Source organism: Cherax quadricarinatus, chromosome 3, assembly GCF_038502225.1.
Source record: "Cherax quadricarinatus isolate ZL_2023a chromosome 3, ASM3850222v1, whole genome shotgun sequence".
NCBI lineage: Eukaryota > Metazoa > Arthropoda > Malacostraca > Decapoda > Parastacidae > Cherax > Cherax quadricarinatus.
In genome coordinates, this window is record NC_091294.1 from 21,419,806 (window position 1) to 21,439,947 (window position 20,142).

At 40.5% G+C, this 20,142-nt stretch overlaps 2 protein-coding genes across 4 annotated transcripts in view; one reads left to right on the top strand and one right to left on the bottom strand.

Moving 5' to 3' along the window:
* LOC138853519 (tigger transposable element-derived protein 1-like) overlaps positions 1-20,142 on the bottom strand; it is a 176,560-nt gene that overhangs the window by 109,350 nt on the left and 47,068 nt on the right. The window lies entirely within an intron of this gene.
* The window catches only part of E(z) (histone-lysine N-methyltransferase E(z)), a 442,429-nt gene that overhangs the window by 32,459 nt on the left and 389,828 nt on the right, over positions 1-20,142 (top strand). For all 3 annotated transcript variants that reach the window (XM_070090649.1, XM_070090671.1, XM_070090660.1), the window contains exons 5-6: positions 17,813-17,971; positions 18,463-18,581. In XM_070090649.1, coding sequence (XP_069946750.1) covers positions 17,813-17,971; positions 18,463-18,581 — 278 coding nt within the window. The remainder of the gene's footprint in view (positions 1-17,812; positions 17,972-18,462; positions 18,582-20,142) is intronic.

Consider the following 20,142-nt stretch of genomic DNA (forward strand, 5'->3'; position numbering starts at 1 on the left):
TTGCACTTGGACATGCTCGCAAGTAGAGTTTCCACTGTATATCGCCGAGATCGCTAACTTTGTGGGAGCTTAATTTTATAAGTTTTTGATCAGATTTTGTACTTTTGGTGTCATTACCATTGGGAAAAGATTCTCTATTATTTCATAAGAAAAATAATTTTTTTTTTTCCAAAAATTTTTCGACAAAATAACAGTTTCAGAAAGGGGCTTGCAACAGTCAAAGGGTTAAAGTATGATTTTTTTCATGCTGTAGTTCTTATTTTCAGTGCTGCACTGTATTTAACGAATTTCTACGTTGATAATATTAGTAGAAAAAGCATTGCAGTACAGTAAAACCTCTCATGATGGATTTTGGAAATTTCAGACAAAAAAAATTGGCTGGACAAACACTGGATTTTTTTTTTTAACAAGCTGGTGGCATCCCACTGAGGCAGTGTCCTAAAAATAAAAACAAAAGTTTTTATTTTTAAATTTAGTAAAAACATTGGAAGTATCGGAGAAAATGGACAGAAATCTGTAATTCTACATTTTGTCTATAGTATTGTTAATGTCTGTCTGTCGTCTGAAATGTCCAGTCAAGGCTAATATGGGCCAGAGCAGCCAGGTTGTTAGTACTCACTCCTACACTCCTCATTCAGTCTCTAATTTTCCCTGGATTTAGGGCATTTTGTGTGACTGTACTAACATACAGTGGATCCCTGGTTTTCGTAATTAATCCATTCCAGAGAGAGTGATTAAACCCGAATCTGACAATTTCTGAATTAATTTTCCCCATAAGAATTTTTTTTTTTTTCAACAAGTCGGCCGTCTCCCACCAAGGCAGGGTGACCCAAAAAAGAAAGAAAATCCCCAAAAAGAAAATACTTTCATCATCATTCAACTCTTTCACCACACTCACACATTATCACTGTTTTTGCAGAGGTGCTCAGAATACAACAGTTTAGAAGCATGTACATATAAAGATACACAACATATCCCTCCAAACTGCCAATATCCCAAACCCATCCATTAAAGTGCAGGCATTGTACTTCCCATTTCCAGGACTCAAGTCCGACTATATGAAAATAACCGGTTTCCCTGAATCCCTTCACTAAATATTACCCTGCTCACACTCCAACAGATCGTCAGGTCCCAAGTACCACTCGTCTCCATTCACTCCTATCTAACACGCTCACACACGCTTGCTGGAAGTCCAAGCCCCTCGCCCACAAAACCTCCTTTACTCCCTCTCTCCAACCCTTTCGAGGACGACCCCTACCCCGCCTTCCTTCCCCTATAGATTTATATGCTTTCCATGTCATTCTACTTTGATCCATTCTCTCTAAATGACCAAACCACCTCAACAACCCCTCCTTTGCCCTCTGACTAATACTTTTATTAACTCCACACCTTTTCCTAATTTCCACACTCCGAATTTTCTGCATAATATTTACACCACACATTGCCCTTAAACAGGACATCTCCACTGCCTCCAACCATCTCCTCGCTGCTGCATTTACTACCCAAGCTTCACACCCATATAAGAGTGTTGGTACTACTATACTTTCATACATTCCAATTAATCCGTTCCAGACACCCAAAAGTATTAAAAAAAAAAATTTTCACATGAAATATACAATTTCCTACACAGAAAGCAATGATATATGAAGAATAAATACTACATGCAGAATAAATACTACATGAAGAATAAATGACACTTTTATTGAAGATTTATTGATGAGTGATTTGATGGGAGGAGGGGAGATGATGGAGGTGTATTATTGTTTGGAGGGGGAATCCTCTTCCATAACGACTTGAGGTGTAAAGTCCTTTTCCAGGGTTACTTCCCTTCTTTTTTTAATGTCACTGGGAACAACTTCACAGTCACTGGACCTCTGTTGCACCAAAAATCTGTCCATAGAGCTCTGTATCTGGCATTCCTTTAACCCTTTCAGGGTCCCCAGGCCCTCTCCCAGACTTGTTCTCAGGGTTGCCCAAATTTCAAAAAAAAAAAAAAAATTATTTTTTCTTACGAAATGATAGAGAATCTTTTCCCAATCATAATGACACCAAAAGTATGAAATTTGATGGAAAACTTAAGGAATTATGCTTCCGCGAAGTTAGCGGTCTCAACGATGTTTACGCATCGGCGATTTTGCCGACTTTGTGCCCTATTTTCGGCCAATTCCAGTGTACTAGTCGACAAAAATCATAACTATTTCGCTAGAACTCTGTATTTTCTATCAAATGAGTACAAGAAACCACCCATCTACCGATTTCAACTATCCAATACAGTGGTCAGAATTTAGCAATTTTGCCAATTTCACACAAATTTCAAAAGATGCCAATTTCCAAATAGGGTCCAGAATAAACAAGAAAGACATTCCTGGCACTAAAATAACATTTCCTCTGTTCATTAGTCACATCCCCACGCCCCTCTTACATTCTTTTGTTTTCCCCTTTGAATTTTTATTCTCACAAAAAATAGAAGATTTACTGTTATGCAGACTACCGCATTAGTGTAGAAATGGTGTAAATAATATTGGCGCACTTGTGAAAGAATATTAGACTCACCAGTTGACGTGTATTGGACGCTTAGCATGATTTGTTTACTTTTGAACTTTGGTAAAAATCGAACATTTCTGCTACTTTGAGCTCAGTTTCAAGGTACTTTTAATTGTAAAACCAGTCAAAATCATCTCAATTTCTGTAATATGTCTTCCATTCTATAAAATGAGACCAGGAAAACTAGAATACAACAATAAATACCATATGAAAATACAGTGCAAAGTTGCTGTTTTAATCCAAAAACACGGTCAAAGTTTTTTTTTTTTTCTCATTACGCACTGTGTGCTGCAGTTTTTTTTTTTATACTGCGCACACTGACCACATAGACCCATTCTTTCATATGTAGGCCTACCAGCTTTCTCTCAGTAGATTTGGGGGTGCTAGAATTTAGGCGTACTAGTATGTCAAAAACCCTGGTGTGTAAGCCGTACTAGTATGTCCGAAACCCTGAAAGGGTTGAGATTTTCCTAAAATGGGCCACAACATTGTCATTTTAAAAGTCACCAGCACGGCTTGCAATAGCTGTGTCAGGGTTATGTTCTTCCATAAAGGCCTGCTCTTTTGTTCACATTATACAAATATCCTTAATCATTGAAGAAGGTAACTTCCTCCATCTCTCTCTCTCTCCTCTCCTCTGAAGCAATTTCCTCAGTTGTGGTCTCTTGCTGTTGAAGATGCTCTTGCAGCTCATCAGTGGTTAGCTCTTCATTGTCATCCTCCACCAACTCTTCCACATCCTCCCCACTAACCTCCAACCCCATGGACTTCCCCAGTGACACAATTGATTCTACAACTGGTATAGGTTCCTCAGGGTTAGCCCCAAACCCTTCAAAATCCTTCTCTTGTACACATTGTGGCCTCAGTTTCCTCCAAGCAGAGTTCAAAGTCCTGCAAGTCACTCCCTCCCAAGCCTTACCTATAAGGTTTATGCAACTGAGGATACTAAAGTGATCTTTCCAAAAATCTGTTAGGGTCAGTTCAGTGTCTGAGGTCACTTCAAAGCACTTTTGAAACACTGCTTTGGTGTACAGTTTTTTGAAATTCGCAGTAACCTGCGGGTCCATGGGCTGGAGGAGAGGAGTGGTATTAGGAGGCAAAAACTTCACTTTGATGAAGCTCAGCTCCCCCAGAATTCGCTCTTGCAAGTCTGGAGGATGAGCAGGAGCATTGTCTAATACCAGGAGGCACTTGAGGTCCAGTTTATTTTCCAGGAGGTATTTTTTCACAGTGGGACCAAACACATGATAGAACCAATCATGGGAAATGTCCCTAGTGACCCATGCCTTACTGTTTGCCTTTCACATCACACACAAATTAGCCTTGACGACATTGTTTTTCTTGAACACTCTGGGAGTTTCAATGTGATACACGAGTAGAGGCTTCACTTTGCAATCCTCACTAGCATTACTAGCTTGTGTCCTGGTAGTGCTTTTTCCTCCTGTGTAATTTAGGTCCTGTTTGGCATTTTCTTCCAAAACAGGCCTGTTTCGTCACAATTAAACACTTGTTGAGGTTTTAATTTTTCAATGTCTATGTACTCCTTGAATTCCTGCACGTATTTTTCAGCCGCTTTTTGTCCGAACTGGGAGCCTCGCCATGCCTTACCACACTGTGTATGCCACTATGATTCTTAAATCTCTCAAACCAACCTTTGCTGGCCTTAAATTCACTAACATCAGCACTAGTTCCAGGCATTTTCTTAATGAGATCTGCATGCAACTGCCCTGCCTTTTCACATATGATTGACTGTGAAACACTATCTCCTGATAATCGTTTGTTGTTGATCCACACCAATAACAGTCTCTCCTCATCTTCGAGTATTTGCAATCTTTATTTTGTAAGCACATTTGCACCTTTTGCAACAAAAGCTTCCTCGATTGCCTTTCTGTTGGCCAAGATAATAGCGATGGTTGATTGGGGTTTGTTATTCAACTGGGACAGCTCGGAGGCACGCACTCCACTTACGTACTTTGCAATTATCTCATCCTTCAATTCGATAGTATTTCTCACCCTTTTTACCACAGGGTTGGCACTAGAAGCTTTCTTTGGGCCCATGGTGGCTTATTTAGCAGTTACAAGCACAAGCACTTAAAACACTGGAATAATACAAAATGTATTGCATGTACGCGTGGAATTGTCCGCCCTGGCTTGTAAACAATGGCACACTGGTGGTACATAGTGGCCATGCAGCCGCAGGCGGCCTAGGTCGCGCGAGCAAGTTCGTGACGAATGTCCTTAACTGAACTTTTCATCGTTAGCCAAGCCAATATTTTTACGTAAAAACTCATTTGTATCCAATTTTATCACTATCCAATGGTATCGTTATTTGAGGGTCCACTGTAATCTCTTGTTCACAGGTTTCTTGAAGATTTTGGATAGCAATGGTAAGTTTGATATTGGCCTGTAGTTGTTTACATGTGTAGGGTCTCCACTGTTGGGTATCGGTGTGAAAGGACATGAGCCCCTTGCTTATACAATAGTGGTGGGACTTGAGACAGATTACCTGATTTATTTTTAAGTGACTTGATAATCGAGGTGACTTCCGTGGGCTCGGTAGGTGCAAAATAGGAGGAGGTTGGGATATTCTCAATTACCCATTTAAGTAATCACTTGCTTGGGCGTTGGTACCACGGATTTTACTGGCAAGATTTGATCCTTTGGTTGAGAAGAAGTCATTTGTCTTGTTAACTGTATCAATAGGCTGTAGTTGTGTTTCATTCGGTTTAGTTAGGGCAGTATCCCTAGTTTTTTTTTTAAGTTTGTGGGTGCCCAGAATCTGAGAGTGTATTCCAGGCCTTTTGTATGTCTCCTCTTGTTTTGCTGAATCTGCTTGAATAGTACAATTGCTTGGTCTTTCTTATTAGTTTGGTGAGTTGATGCATGATGTTTAATAATATCTTTGCGTATTAAGCCCTGTCTATATTGCTTTTCATACTGATGTTTCTAATTAGCCATGGGCAACCTAGCCGTTTATTTGTAAGCTGTTTTGTTTTTATGGAACAATGTTATATATATTTTTTTTAACATGTCGGCCGTCTCCCACCAAGGCAGGGTGACCCAAAAAGAAAATACTTTCATCATCATTCAACACTTTCACCTCACTCACACGTAATCACTGTTTTTGCAGAGGTGCTTAGAATACAACAGCTTAGAAGTATATACACCTACCATCCAACTTACGACCTGCTCGACTTACGACCACTCGACTTACGACCGTGTTTTTTATGCCAAATTTCTGGGAAATAAACAACTATTTGTGTTGTACACAGTGTTTATCCTAAACCTTACAGTATAAATTATAGTACTAACAACAATAAAATAAAGTCATTACAAAAATGTTTTGTTGATATTCAGTAGTAAAGTTCGACTTACGACCATTTCGACTTAGGACCGGTTTCTCGGAACCGAACTCGGTCATAAGTTGGATGGTAGGTGTATATATAAAAATACACAACATATCCCTCCAAACTGCCAGTATCCCAAACCCCTCCTTAAGAGTGTAGGCATTGTACTTCCCATTTCCAGGACTCAAGTCCGGCTATAAAAATCAACCGGTTTCCCTGAATCCCTTTACTAAATACATTACCCTGCTCACACTCCAACAGCTCGTCAGGTCCCAAATACCATTCGTCTCTATTCACTCCTATCTAACACGCTCACACACGCTTGCTGGAAGTCCAAGCCCCTCGCCCACAAAACCTCCATTACCCCATCCCTCCAACCTTTTCGAGGACGACCCCTACCCCACCTTCCTTCCCCTACAGATTTATACGCTCTCCATGTCATTCTACTTTGATCCATTCTCTCTAAATGACCAAACCACCTCAACAACCCCTCTTCAGCCCTCTGACTAATACTTTTATTAACTCTACACCTTCTCCGAATTTCCACACTCCGAATTTTCTGCATAATATTTACACCACACATTACCCTTAGACAGGACATCTCCACTGCCTCCTCGCTGCAGCATTTACAACCCAAGCTTCACACCCATATAAGAGTGTTGGTACTACTATAGTTTCATACATTCCCTTCTTTGCCTCCATAGATAACATTTTTTTGTCTCCACATATACCTCAATGCACCACTCACCTTTTTTCCTTCATCTATTCTATGATGAACTTCATCCTTCATAAATCCATCCACTGACATGTCAACTCCCAAATATCTGAAAACATTCACTTCTTCCATAGTCCTCCTCCTCCCCAATATGATATCCAATTTTTCCTGATCTAAATCATTTGATACCCTCATCACCTTACTCTTTTCTTTGTTCACATTCAACTTTCTACCTTTACACACACTCCCAAATTCATCCACTAACCTTTACAATTTTTCTTTAGAATCTCCCATAAGCACAGTATCATCAGCAAAAAGTAACTGTGTCACTTCCCATTTTGTGTTTGATTCCCTATAATTTAATCCCACCCCTCTCCCGAACCCCCTAGCATTTACTTCTTTTACAACCCCATCTATAAATATATTAAACAACCATGGTGACATTACACATCCCTGTCTAAGACCTTCTTTTACCGGGAAGTAGTCTCCTTCTCTTCTACACACCCTAACCTGAGCCTCACTATCTTCATAAAAACTCTTTACAGCATTTAGTAACTTACCACCTATTCCATATACTGGCAACATCTGCCACATTGCTCCCCTATCCAAACTATCATATGCCTTTTCTAAATCCATAAATGCAATAAAAACTTCCCTACCTTTATCTGAATACTGTTCACATATATGCTTCAATGTAAACACTTGATCTACACATCCCCTACCCACTCTAAAACCTCCTTGCTCATCCGCAATTCTACATTCTGTCTTACCTCTAATTCTTTCAATAATAAGCCTACCATACACTTTTCCTGGTATACTCAGTAAACTTATTCCTCTATAATTTTTACAATCTCTTTTGTCCCCATTCCCTTTATATAAAGGGACTATACACGCTCTCTGCCAGTCCCTAGGTACCTTCCCCTCTTTCATACATTTATTAAACAAAAATACCAACCACTCCAACACTATATCCCCCCTGCTTTTGTTATATAGTCTTAAGTAATTTATTAAGAAATATGTCTATCCAATCGTTGATACCATTGGCATTGGAGAATTCTGTAGGCCAGTCAATTGTCCCTAGCTCTGCTGGGTCACTTTAAGCTTCAGTCGTATACAGGTTAATCATCACTAATCTGGCATCATTGGGGCCTGTAGGGTGTCGGATTAGTGATTTTGCCGGATTGCAGAATGGTTAAGTTAGAATACACTTAACCCAATGGCGATACTTACGCATCAGCGATATCACCCACTTTGTGCCCTATTTTTTACCCATTCCATTGTTCCAGTCTACTAGACTAAAAGCTATTTTGCTAGTATTCCATCTTTTGTGTCAAATGAGTGCAAGAAACTGCCCAATTTACCTATTTCAATAAAGTGGTCAGAAATCGGTAATTTGCCCAATTTCACATAAATTTCAAGAGATGCCAATTTCAAATTAGGGTCCAGAATAAATAATGTAGACATTCCTGGCACTAAAATAACATTTTCTCCGTTCATTAGTCTCATCTCCAGGTCACTTACAATATGCTTGCTTTCCATTTTGAATTTTTATTCACACACAGAAAACAGAAGATTTACTGTTATGCAGACTACTTCATTATTGTAATAATTGTATAAATAATGTCAGCTCATTCGTGACTGTGTATTAAACTGGCCACTTGAAAACGTATTGGACAGTGATGCGATACATTAACATTAGCAAAAATCAAACATTTCTACTAGTTTCAGCTCAGTTTTAAGATACTTTTCCATGTGAAACCAATGAAAATTATATCTATTTCTGTAATATATCGTCCATTCTATCAATTAAGACCAAGAAAATGATACAACCATACAAACCATATGAAAATACACCACAAAGTCACTCTTTTACACCAAAAGCACATTCACCTTTTTTTTATCATGCACTGCATGCTGCAGGATTTTTTTATATAGTGCACACTTACCGCATGAATCTATTTCCTCATATGTAGGCCCAAATTTACTAGTCACAGCTTATCTAAGTGAGCTGAGTTCATGGCTGCCGACAGTGGCTTCAAAGGCACCTTACATAACTTTTGTGGACAGTGTACGGTGTATGTGCGTTATACAGTGAGAAGCATTTCTTTTATTCATTGCATCCATGGCTAGGGCTAAAAGTGAGCAGGTTCTAACAATAAATGGAGAAAAAGAAATTGGAATGACTTATGCAGCAAGTAGTGCCACCGAACAGTAGCAGCAGGTTGGTGTGGCAACCCTGGAAATTTGAAATTATGCTAGCTGAAATTAGTGCTGGATTACTGATGGAACCGGATTACTGATTGCCAGATTAGTGATGGCTGACCTGTATTTCGTGTAGGTGTGAAGGCTTCCACACCAGACTTTTTTTTTGTTTTTTGTTGTTGTTAAAAGAAAATTTCCATAATAATTACTCGCCTCCTCCCCCTACATTAAAACCACACATATTTTAAGGTAAGTAATGAGTGTGCTATATGTGTATTTTACATTTTTATTATTTTCAAAGCCTAGTTCTATTGCTAACTTAACCCTTTCAGGGTTGAGACCCTCTATCCTTAACCCTTTGACTGTTTCGGTCGTATATACATGTATATGTCTTACTAGCCACTGTGTTTGACGTATATATACTCAAAAATTCTATCGGCTTCATATCAAGCAGGAGAAAGCTGGTAGGCCCACACGTGAGAGAATGGGTCTGTGTGGTCAATGTGCATCATATAAAAAAATCCTGCAGCACGCATTGCATAAAGAGAAAAAAAAAACTCCGACCATGTTTTTGGATTAAAATGCTGACTTTGTGGTATATTTTTGTATAGTACTTATGGTCTCAGTTGACAGAATGGAAAACATTTTATAGAAATAGAGGTGATTTTGATTAGTTTTACTAGGAAAAGAACCTTGAAATGGAGCTCAAAGTAACGGAAATGTTTGATTTTTGCCGATGTTCAAAAGTAAACCAATGATATCATTGTTCAATAAATGTCCAAGTAGCCATTCTAATATGCAGTCGTGAATGGGTTGACATTATTTATACAATTACAGTGGACCCCCGCATAGCGATCTTAATCCGTGCAAGAGGGCTGGTTGTTATGCGAAATGTTCGGTATGCGAATGAATTTTCCCCATAAGAAATAATGGAAATCAAATTAATCCGTGCAAGACACCCAAAAGTATGAAAAAAAAAATTTTACCACATGAAATAATTTTCCTACACACAAAGAGGAGGATACATGCACAATAGTAGAGTAGTACATGCACAATATATATTGTGCATGTACTACTCTACTAAATGAAGAATAAATGACACTTACCTTTATTGAAGATGCAGCAATGACTGATGAGACACTGTGTCCTGGGAGTGCCTTTTCCTCCTGAGTACTGTAGGTCCTGTTTGGCATTTTCTTCCAGAACAGGCCTTATCACACTGTGTATGCCACTACGATTCTTAAATCTCTCAAACCAACCTTTGCTGGCTTTAAATTCACCAATATGAGCACTAGTTCCAGGCATTTTTCCCTGTTCACCTGGGTGTTAGTCGACTGGTGTGGGTTGCATCCTGGGAGACAAGATTAAGGACCCCAATGGAAATAAGTTAGACAGTCTTCGATGACACTGACTTTTTTGGGTTATCCTGGGTGGCAAATCCTCTGGGGTTAATTGTTTCTTGGTATTCTCAATAAGCCACACCAACAACGGTGCTACAGCAGCAGCAGCAGCTGACGGTGGTACAGCAGCAACAGATGATGCTACAGCAGCAACAGATGATGCTACAGCAGCAGCAGACGATGCTACAGCAGCAACAGACGATGCTATAGCAGCAGCAGACGATGCTACAGCAGCAACAGACGATGCTAAAGCAGCAGCAGACGATGCTACAGCAGCAACAGACGATGCTACAGCAGCAGCAGACGATGCTACAGCAGCAGCAGACGATGCTACAGCAGCAGCAGACGGTACTACAGCAGCAGCAGCAGCTGACGGTGGTACAACAGCAGCAGCAGCTGACAGTGCAGCAGCAGCTGACGGTGGTACAGCAGCAGCAGCAGCTGTACCACCAGTAGTAGCGATGGTTGATTGGGGTTTATTATACAACCTGGCCAGCTCGGAGACACGCACTCCACTTTCATACTTATCAATGATCTTTTTCTTCATCTCTATAGTAATTCTCACCCTTATTGCTGTAGGGTTGGCACTAGAAGCTTTCTTGGGGCCCATGGTCACTTATTTTCCAGAAAAAATCACCAAAAACACTGTAATAATACGAAATGTTCCGATTGTATGCTTGGATGTTACCGCGGAGGCTGGCTGGTAAACAGTGCCACCGGCGGAACATGTGAGCGTGGCTCAGGCCGCACATTGGACGCATCTCGGACGAAGGGCGGTGAGCGGGTTTTTGGGCAGTATGCGAGGCAAAATTTTTGCGATCAAAGCGTCCAGTATGCGGATTGTACGGTATGCGATGCGTACGGTATGCGGGGGTCCACTGTATTACAATATTGCAGTAGTCTGCATAACAGTAAATCTTCTATTTTTAGTTTGAATAAAATAGAAAGCAAGAGTAATATCACAGGGGCCTGGAGACATGACTAATGCACAAAGAAAATGTTATTTTAGAGCTGGGAATGTCTGTATTGTTCATTCTGGACCCTATTTTGAAATTGGCATATTTTTTAATTTGCGTAAAATTGGCCAAGTTACAAATTTCTAACTACGTTATTGGGCAGTTGAAATCGGTAAATGGGCAGTTTCTTGTACTCAGTCGATAAAACAAATGGAGTTCTAAAGAAATAGCTATGAGTTTGGTTGACTGGAACAATGGAATTGGCTGAAAATAGGGCTCAAAGTGGGCAGAATCGCCAATTCGTAAATATTGCCGAGGTCGCTAACTTGGTGAGAGCGTAATTCCATAAGTTATCCATCAAATTTCATTCTTTTGGTGTCATTACCATTGGGAAAAAAATTCTATATCATTCCATAAGATTTTTTTTTTTTTTTTTTTTCCACAAAAATGTTTCGACACTAGGAGACACCTCAGGATTTGGGGTTGTGACAGTCAATGGGTTAACCCTTTGGCCAGTTTTACACAAATTGAAAAAGTTGCCAATTTCAAAATAGGGTCCAGAATAAACTGCAGACATTCTTGGCACTAAGATAACATATTCTCTGTTCATTAGTCACGTCTCCAGGCCCCTCTTATATTACTCTTGCTTTTTATTTTGATTTTTTATTCACACAAAACAGAAGATTTACTGTTATGCAGACTACTGCATTATTGTGAAAATGGTATAAATGATATCAATGCACTAGTGAAAGAATATTAGACTCCCCAGTTGATGTGTATTGGACGTATGGTGTGATTTGGTTACTCTTGAACATTGGTAAAAATCGAACATTTCTGCTACTTTTAGCTCAATTTCAAGGTCGTTTTCATCATGAAACTAATCAAAATCATCTCTATTTCTGTAATATGTTTTCCAATCTATCAAATGAGACCAAGAAAACAAGAATACAATCATAAATACTATACAAAAATACACCTCAAAGTCGGCGTTTTAATCCCAAAACACGGTCAGAGTTTTTTTTTATCATGAACTGCATGCTGCAGGATTTTCTTTATACGGTGCACACTGACCACACGGACCCATTTATTTATTTATTTATTTATTTATTTATAATTTGAGCACACATACAGAGGTACATTCTCTCACATGTGGGCCTACCAGCTTTCTCCTGCTTGATTTGAAGCCGCTAAATTTATTGAGTATATATACGTCTGAAACTCTGGCTTGTAAGAGGTATGTATACAGCCGAAACAGTCGAATGGTTAACTCCAACCCAGGATCGAAAAATATTAAAAAAAAAAAAATTATTATGAAATATTTTTTTTGTGTGTATTATAGGCGGGGGTAAAGGAGGTTTTGTGTGCGAGGGGCTTTGACTTCCAGCAGGCATGCGTGAGCGTGTTTGATAGGAGTGAATGGAGACAACTGGTTTTTAATACTTGACGTGCTGTTGGAGTGTGAGCAAAGTAACATTTATGAAGGGATTCGGGAAAACCGGCAGGCCGGACTTGGGTCCTGGAGATGGGAAGTACAGTGCCTGCACTCTGAAGGAGGGGTGTTAATGTTGCAGTTTAAAAACTGTAGTGTAAAGCACCCTTCTGGCAAGACAGTGATGGAGTGAATGATGGTGAAAGTTTTTCTTTTTTCGGCCCACCCTGCCTTGGTGGGAATCGGCCAGTGTGTTAATAAAATATAGGCCAAAATTTTTTTTTTTTTTGCGATCAATGCTTACTGAGATATTGGTATATATTTGGTATATATTCCTTCCCTTCCTTCCTTCCTTCCTTCCTTCCTTCCTTCCTTCCTTCCTTCCTTCCTTCCTTCCTTCCTTCCTTCCTTCCTTCCTTCCTTCCTTCCTTCCTTCCTTCCTTCCTTCCTTCCTTCCTTCCTTCCCGTCCCTCCCTACCTACCTACCTACCTACCTACCTACCTACCTACCTACCTACCTACCTACCTACCTACCTACCTACCTACCTACCTACCTACCTACCTACCTACCTACCTACCTACCTACCTACCTACCTACCTACCTACCTACCTACCTACCTACCTACCTACCTACCTACCTACCTACCTACCTACCTACCTACCTACCTACCTACCTACCTACCTACCTACCTACCTACCTACCTACCTACCTACCTACCTACCTACCTACCTACCTACCTACCTACCTACCTACCTACCTACCTACCTACCTACCTACCTACCTACCTACCTACCTACCTACCTACCTACCTACCTACCTACCTACCTACCTACCTACCTACCTACCTACCTACCGACCTACCTACCTACCTACCTACCTACCTACCTACCTACCTACCTACCTACCTACCTACCTACCTACCTACCTACCTACCTACCTACCTACCTACCTACCTACCTACCTACCTACCTACCTACCTACCTACCTACCTACCTACCTACCTACCTACCTACCTACCTACCTACCTACCTACCTTCCTTCCTTCCTTCCTACCTACCTACCTACCTACCTACCTACCTACCTACCTACCTACCTACCTACCTACCTACCTACCTACCTACCTACCTACCTACCTACCTACCTACCTACCTACCTACCTACCTACCTACCTACCTACCTACCTACCTACCTACCTACCTACCTACCTACCTACCTACCTACCTACCTACCTACCTACCTACCTACCTACCTACCTACCTACCTACCTACCTACCTACCTACCTACCTACCTACCTACCTACCTACCTACCTACCTACCTACCTACCTACCTACCTACCTACCTACCTACCTACCTACCTACCTACCTACCTACCTACCTACCTACCTTCCTTCCTTCCTTCCTTCCTTCCTTCCTTCCTTCCTTCCTGGCCTGGTGGCTAGAGCTCCCGCTTCACACTCTGAGGGCCCGGGTTCGATTCCCGGCGGGTGGAAACATTTCAACACGTTTCCTTACACCTGTTGTCCTGTTCACCAAGCAGCAAATAGGTATCTGGGTGTTAGTCGACTGGTGTGGGTCGCATCCTACGGGACAAGATTGTGGACCCCAATGGAAATAAGTTAGACAGTCCTCGATGACGCACTGACTTTCTTGGGTTATCCTGGGTGGCTTACCCTCCTGGGTTAAAAATCCGAAGTCTTAACTTATCTCCTTCCTTCCTTCCTCTCATTTCTTCCTACCTACCTTCCCTTCTTCCTACCTACTTACCTTCCCTCCTTCCTTCCTTCCTTCTTCCTTCTTTTCTTTCTTCCTTCAAGTAACTTTTATGGCCTGTGAGACCAATATTAGGTATATTGAGTGTATATTCACTCATTGTATGCTACACAATAACTGCACCAACAGTCATTATATTGTTTACAAAACATGTTTATACAAACCAACAAAAAAAAAAATGTTGTTTATTGTAATTTTTCTATCCTATATATACACACATAAAGTCACTGGACACTTCCCAGAGCTGCTACAGCTTTTGTTAAGCTCGTAGTTGTTGTGGTGTGGGGGTGGACTTGTAAATATGCTGAGTCACCTGTGTAATTAGTGTCACAATGACAAATCACATCATCACTCGCCACCCTCACTGCCTGTCAATACCAATCCCTTCATCCCCACCCCACCAACTCACATTTTTTTTTTTTACACAGGGTTTGACAAGGTTAAGGATCCCTAGCTTTATTGACAAGCTATTTACAGGTTAAGGATTCCTAACTTTATTTTCAAGCTAAGAGCTGTTACCTACATCAGCTCATTTGAAAGCATTTTTATTGTTATGAGACATACAAGTAGGGAACAGGATGAAGTTGGAGCCATCTGTGGGCCAGCATTTTCATTTGATCAACTGACTTTATCTCGTTGACATCATTATGCTGTACGAATGTGTTCCATACTCGAGTCATCCTGGGTATGTATGATCTCAGATGGAGCGATGTTCTGGAGAAGGGTACAGCCAGAGTGAAGTTGCTGCTTTCTGCCCGTCTTGTGGCATAAAAGCTTGTTTCACGCTGTCCTCGAAGTGGATCCAAGTGTGGTACTTTGACAATATTGGCCTTGTACATAACAGTAAGGCCACCCACATCCCTCCTATCTTGAAGGCTCTGCTGAAATGACAGATCTATCCAGGATGGGTCCAGGCGAGAGATGAGACGTCTTGCTCTGTTCTCTACTCTGTCAAGCAGTCACAGATGAGAGGGGGGGCAGGCAAACCAAGAAAGTGGAGCATACTCAAGGTGTGAGCGTACTTGTGCCTCGTACAGGATCTTGCAACCCCTACTGTCAAGCAGATGCGAGATACGGCGAAGTGCTGTAAGCTTCCTGGCTGCCTTGTTTGCAAGATTTACAACATGGTTCTTCATGGTTAGTTTGGAGTCAAATTTCACCCCAAGGATATCAACTTCTTCTCCAGGTGCCAACACCTGGAGAAGAAGTTATCCTTCCTTCCTTCCTTCCTACCTACCTACCTACCCTCCTTCCTTCCTTCCTTCTGGTTTCCTGGGCATTGCTTTTGGTCACAAACTCTTCAAAACTTTGAAATTCATGTTCACTGACACTTCCGTCTGTGTTTGAACTGTCACTTGGGAACAAAAGAGCCCCAATTAGCTGAGGAGTGAGGAGTTTCTTAGTGCTAGACATGGTGAACAAGGTGTAATAAAATGGCTTTCCCACAATGCACCACTGGGTCCCCAATTTTTTTTTTGTACAGCACACACTGGCTATGGAGACCAATTCTCTCACATCTAGGCCTACCAGCCTTTTCCTGCTTGATTTGAGGATGCTAGAATTTAGGCGGACTAGTACATCAATAACCCTGCCGCATAAGACATATTAAACCATACCACGGGCGGGATTTGAACCCGCGGTCAGAGAGTCTCAAAACTCCAGACCGTCGCATTAGCCACTGGACCAGCTAGCCACAATAAGATTCGTCCAACTAGGTATATTTCTACACCATAGGAAGGTTAGCATAGGCACCACTGTGACCACAAATGCAAGTTTTTATAGACGAATGTCCAGCTAGCATGGCCGTGACGAACTCTAGCTCAAGTGCCCTCAAAGCCGTTAACATTACTCACGAAATCGTAATGACACGATTGCAAACAAACCATACCACAGGCAGGATTTGAACCCGCCCGTGGTATGCAAGTAAAAACCTGCATTTGTGGTCACAGTGGTGCCTATGCTAACCTTCCTATAGTGTAGAAATATACCTAGCTGGATGAATCTTATTGTGGCTAGTTGGTCCAGTGGCTAACGCGATGGTCTGGAGTTTTGAGACTCTGATCGCGGGTTCAAATCCCGCCCGTGGTATGGTTTGTTTGCAATCGTGTCATTACGATTTCGTGAGTCATGTTCAAGACGTATTAGTACGTCTAAAACTCTGAAAGGGTTAATACATGTTAGTGTAAACTTGTTATCTGGCATTTATATGCATTTGTAAGTGGAGAAAATGGGTGTTCTGCTTTACGGCGGTAGTCTGGAACCCAGCCTGCCGTACATGATTGCATGCACTGGTTGAAACATATTTATTATATAATTTAAATTCTAGTGTATTTCCTGTTAATATAGTTATAAATTATTGGTGCACTTTGGATACCCTATGAAAAAAAAGGTGACTTGTTAAGGAAAATGGCACTGTGACTGTTAAAATGTTATAGTTTGTCTTGTTATTGTGTTCAGAAGATAGTAGTATGCTGTAAACCTCTGTATAATGGACTTCTCTATAACAGACTGCAGAAAAATTAAATGAAATCCACTGGGTCAGTTGATTTGGAAACCATGAACAAAGTATGTTATTGTTCCAGTCATGGCGAAACAATCTCTTCTCTGTCCACTACAATTGCCATTACTACTATTTGCTTCTCCCTGTTTTTCCATTATGTGGAGGGTTTACTAAATTGTGGACATACTTTGTTTGTGTGGGTGGAAACTAAGTGGAGGAGTATGAAGGTTGATGTTATTGTGGCCATTTATTGTCGCTGGCAATTACATAACGAAAAGCTGTTGGGGCATCAGTAGAATTGATTCCCATGAAATTCTTCCCCCACATTGCTCCATTAATTCTTTCTTTCAACACACCGGCCGTATCCCACTGAGGCTGGGCGGCCCAAAAGGAAAAACAAAAGTTTCTCCTTTTACATTTAGTAATATATACTGGAGAAGAGGTTACTAGCCCCTTGCTCCCGGCATTTTAGTCGCCTCTTACAACACGCATGGCTTACGGAGGAAGAATTCTGTTCCACTACCCCATGGAGGTAACAGGAAATAAACAAGAACAAGAACTAGAAAGAAAATAGAAGAAAACCCAGAGGGGTGTGTATATATATGCTTGTACATGTATGTGTAGTGTGACCTAAGTGTAAGTAGAAGTAGCAAGATGTGCCTGAAATCTTGCATGTGTATGAGACAAAACAAAAAGACACCAGCAATCCTACCATCATGTAAAACAATTACAGGCTTCCGTTTTACACTCACTTGGCAGGACGGTAGTAACTCCCTGGGCGGTTGCTGTCTACCAACCTACTACCTAGATGCTCCATTAATTGTCAGATTTTAATGTCATGGTTGATCAGGCCACTACCCAGAAAACTGTCTGTCCAAAATTGACAAAAAACAATTAATTAAGGCAAGAATATTAACTAAACTAAAAAAAAAATTTTTTTTTACAGAAAAAAGATATTGGAAAAGATAAGTTAGATAAAAAGGCCAGTGTAAGGAAGGAAACCAAAACAAAAGATGAAGAAGATGAAGATGAAGAAGAGGAAGAGGAGGAGGAGGAAGAGGAGGAACAAGATGATGACGAGGAAAATAATACATGTAATAAAGAGGTAGGGTGGGGATCAGTTTTGCTTCAAATGCCTATTTCATTGTAAGTGTCTGTTTCTTCTTTTATGTCCCTAGGAATACTTATTTCTTGAGATAGTGCCTCTTGTGGAATTGTAATATTTCCAGTCATTTTAGATTCCTGTCAGTGTTAGACTTTAAAAGTTTTTTGCATTTGCTTGTTGGTATAAAATATTGATAAGTTGGGTATCTTTAATGATGAAACATTTCACCTGCTCAGTAGGTTTCTTTAGTCAACTAGAGAGGGAGCAGGTGTAGTAATGAAATAAAGATAATAAACTGTTCCGTGTGTATTGATTTCAGCTTGTCGGTATTTTATTCCATTTTCAACACAAAATGGATATTAGTATTCTGTCTTCATACTTAAAGCATTTACCATAATTCCTTAATGTGTCAATCTGCTTTAATTATAAAATATTTAATCACGTGTGACCATCTTTATTGGAATACTAAAATAAAAATATTTTGTTTCCAGGATGATGGTTGGGAGGGATCAAACACATCAGGGACAAAAGACTTCCCATGTGCTGCCATATTTCAAGCTGTGTCAGCTCTTTTTCCTGATAAGGGCTCAGCAGAAGAACTCAAGGAAAAGTAAGGCACTTATATATAGTATACCTTGCGTCGAGTTGTGGTTCACCCATAAACTGTGTCCGACGTACTAGTGTGCACAGTTTTCGTACCTTAAAATCTTCCACCTGTCAATATTTTTTTTACCTGAGCACATCCCTTTGGGCTGTCTTCAATTTATTCATACTTTTGAAAGAATATAAGCCGAGGAGGTTCCACACACTGCATCATGGTTAACTACACAAGTGATGACTGTATCCAATGTACTAGTATGCCAAACTAGTAAAAGTAAACAGTGAAACCAGGAGCTGTTGTTTCACTGCCTGCTTCCATACCAGCAAACAGGGTGTGGAAGTGGTATGAAGATGACTTAGTCATTCCAGATTTATTGCAGTTCCATGATGCTAAGAGTGGAATTCAGCCACTAAACACTAAGTACGTATATCTAGCCCAGTAAAGTCAAACAACATGACTTATTTCCACGTTTTGAGGAATATTATACTCTGAAACAATTATAATACGGTGGAACCTCGGTTATCGTTTGCCCTGGTTTTCATCGAATTCGGTTTTTGACGACTGTTTTCGTCAAAATTTTGTCCCAGTTTTTGTTCATCACCTAGATTTTCATCCACCGTACCGCCTGCCCAGGCCCACACAAAGCATCCCACACACGTGTTCTGAGTCAGTCTGGCTTTGTTTCTCATCAAGTGAATATTACCTTGTGCATTCATACAAAACATTTTGTAATAATTCATTGTTTTTTGTGCTTGTTTATTGAGCGCTACTGCTAAATAAGCCACCATGGGGCCAAAGAAAGTTCCGAGCGCCAGCCCTTTGATAAAGAAGGCGAGAAACACAACAGAATTCAAGAAAGAACTGGTAGCAAAGCATGAAAATTGTGTATGTGTGGTCGATCTTGCCAGGATGTATGGGAAGTTGAAGAAAAAAAAATAAAGGAATCTGATGTTGGGAAAGGGGTAAATGTTCTAACGAAACTGATATCGCAAACAATCGAAGGTGCTGAGAAGTTGTTGTTGGTGTAGATCAACGAAAAACACTTAGCGGGAGATAGTGTTGTGGAGGCGATAATTTGCAATAAAGGCAAAGCAGTTGCATGCGGATCTTGCAAAGAAAATGCCTGGAATGAGTGCTGTTGTTAGTGAATCTAAGGCCATCAGAGGCTGGTTCGACAAATTCAGGAAGTGATCTGGCATACACAGTGTGTTAAGGCATGGCGAGTGTGCAAGTTCGGACAAAACGTCCTTTTGGAAGAGGATTCCCCTTCCAAACAATAAACTCTCCTCCCTCTCCCCTCCTTGCCATCTTCCATACACCAATAAAGGTAAATGTTATTTTAATGTTCATTTATCTGTCATTAGTGCTTTATATTTATTTCTCATTGTTTTCTGTATGTAAAACTAGTAATTTTCTATAAATTGTATTTTTTGTTAATATTTTTGGATGACTGGAACGGATTAATTGGATTTACCCATCCGAATGACTACCTCACTGGCAACTACCCAAATACTCTATCTCTAGCTCGAACTAATTCTACTGAAGTCTTACTCATCATTAACCCTTTGAG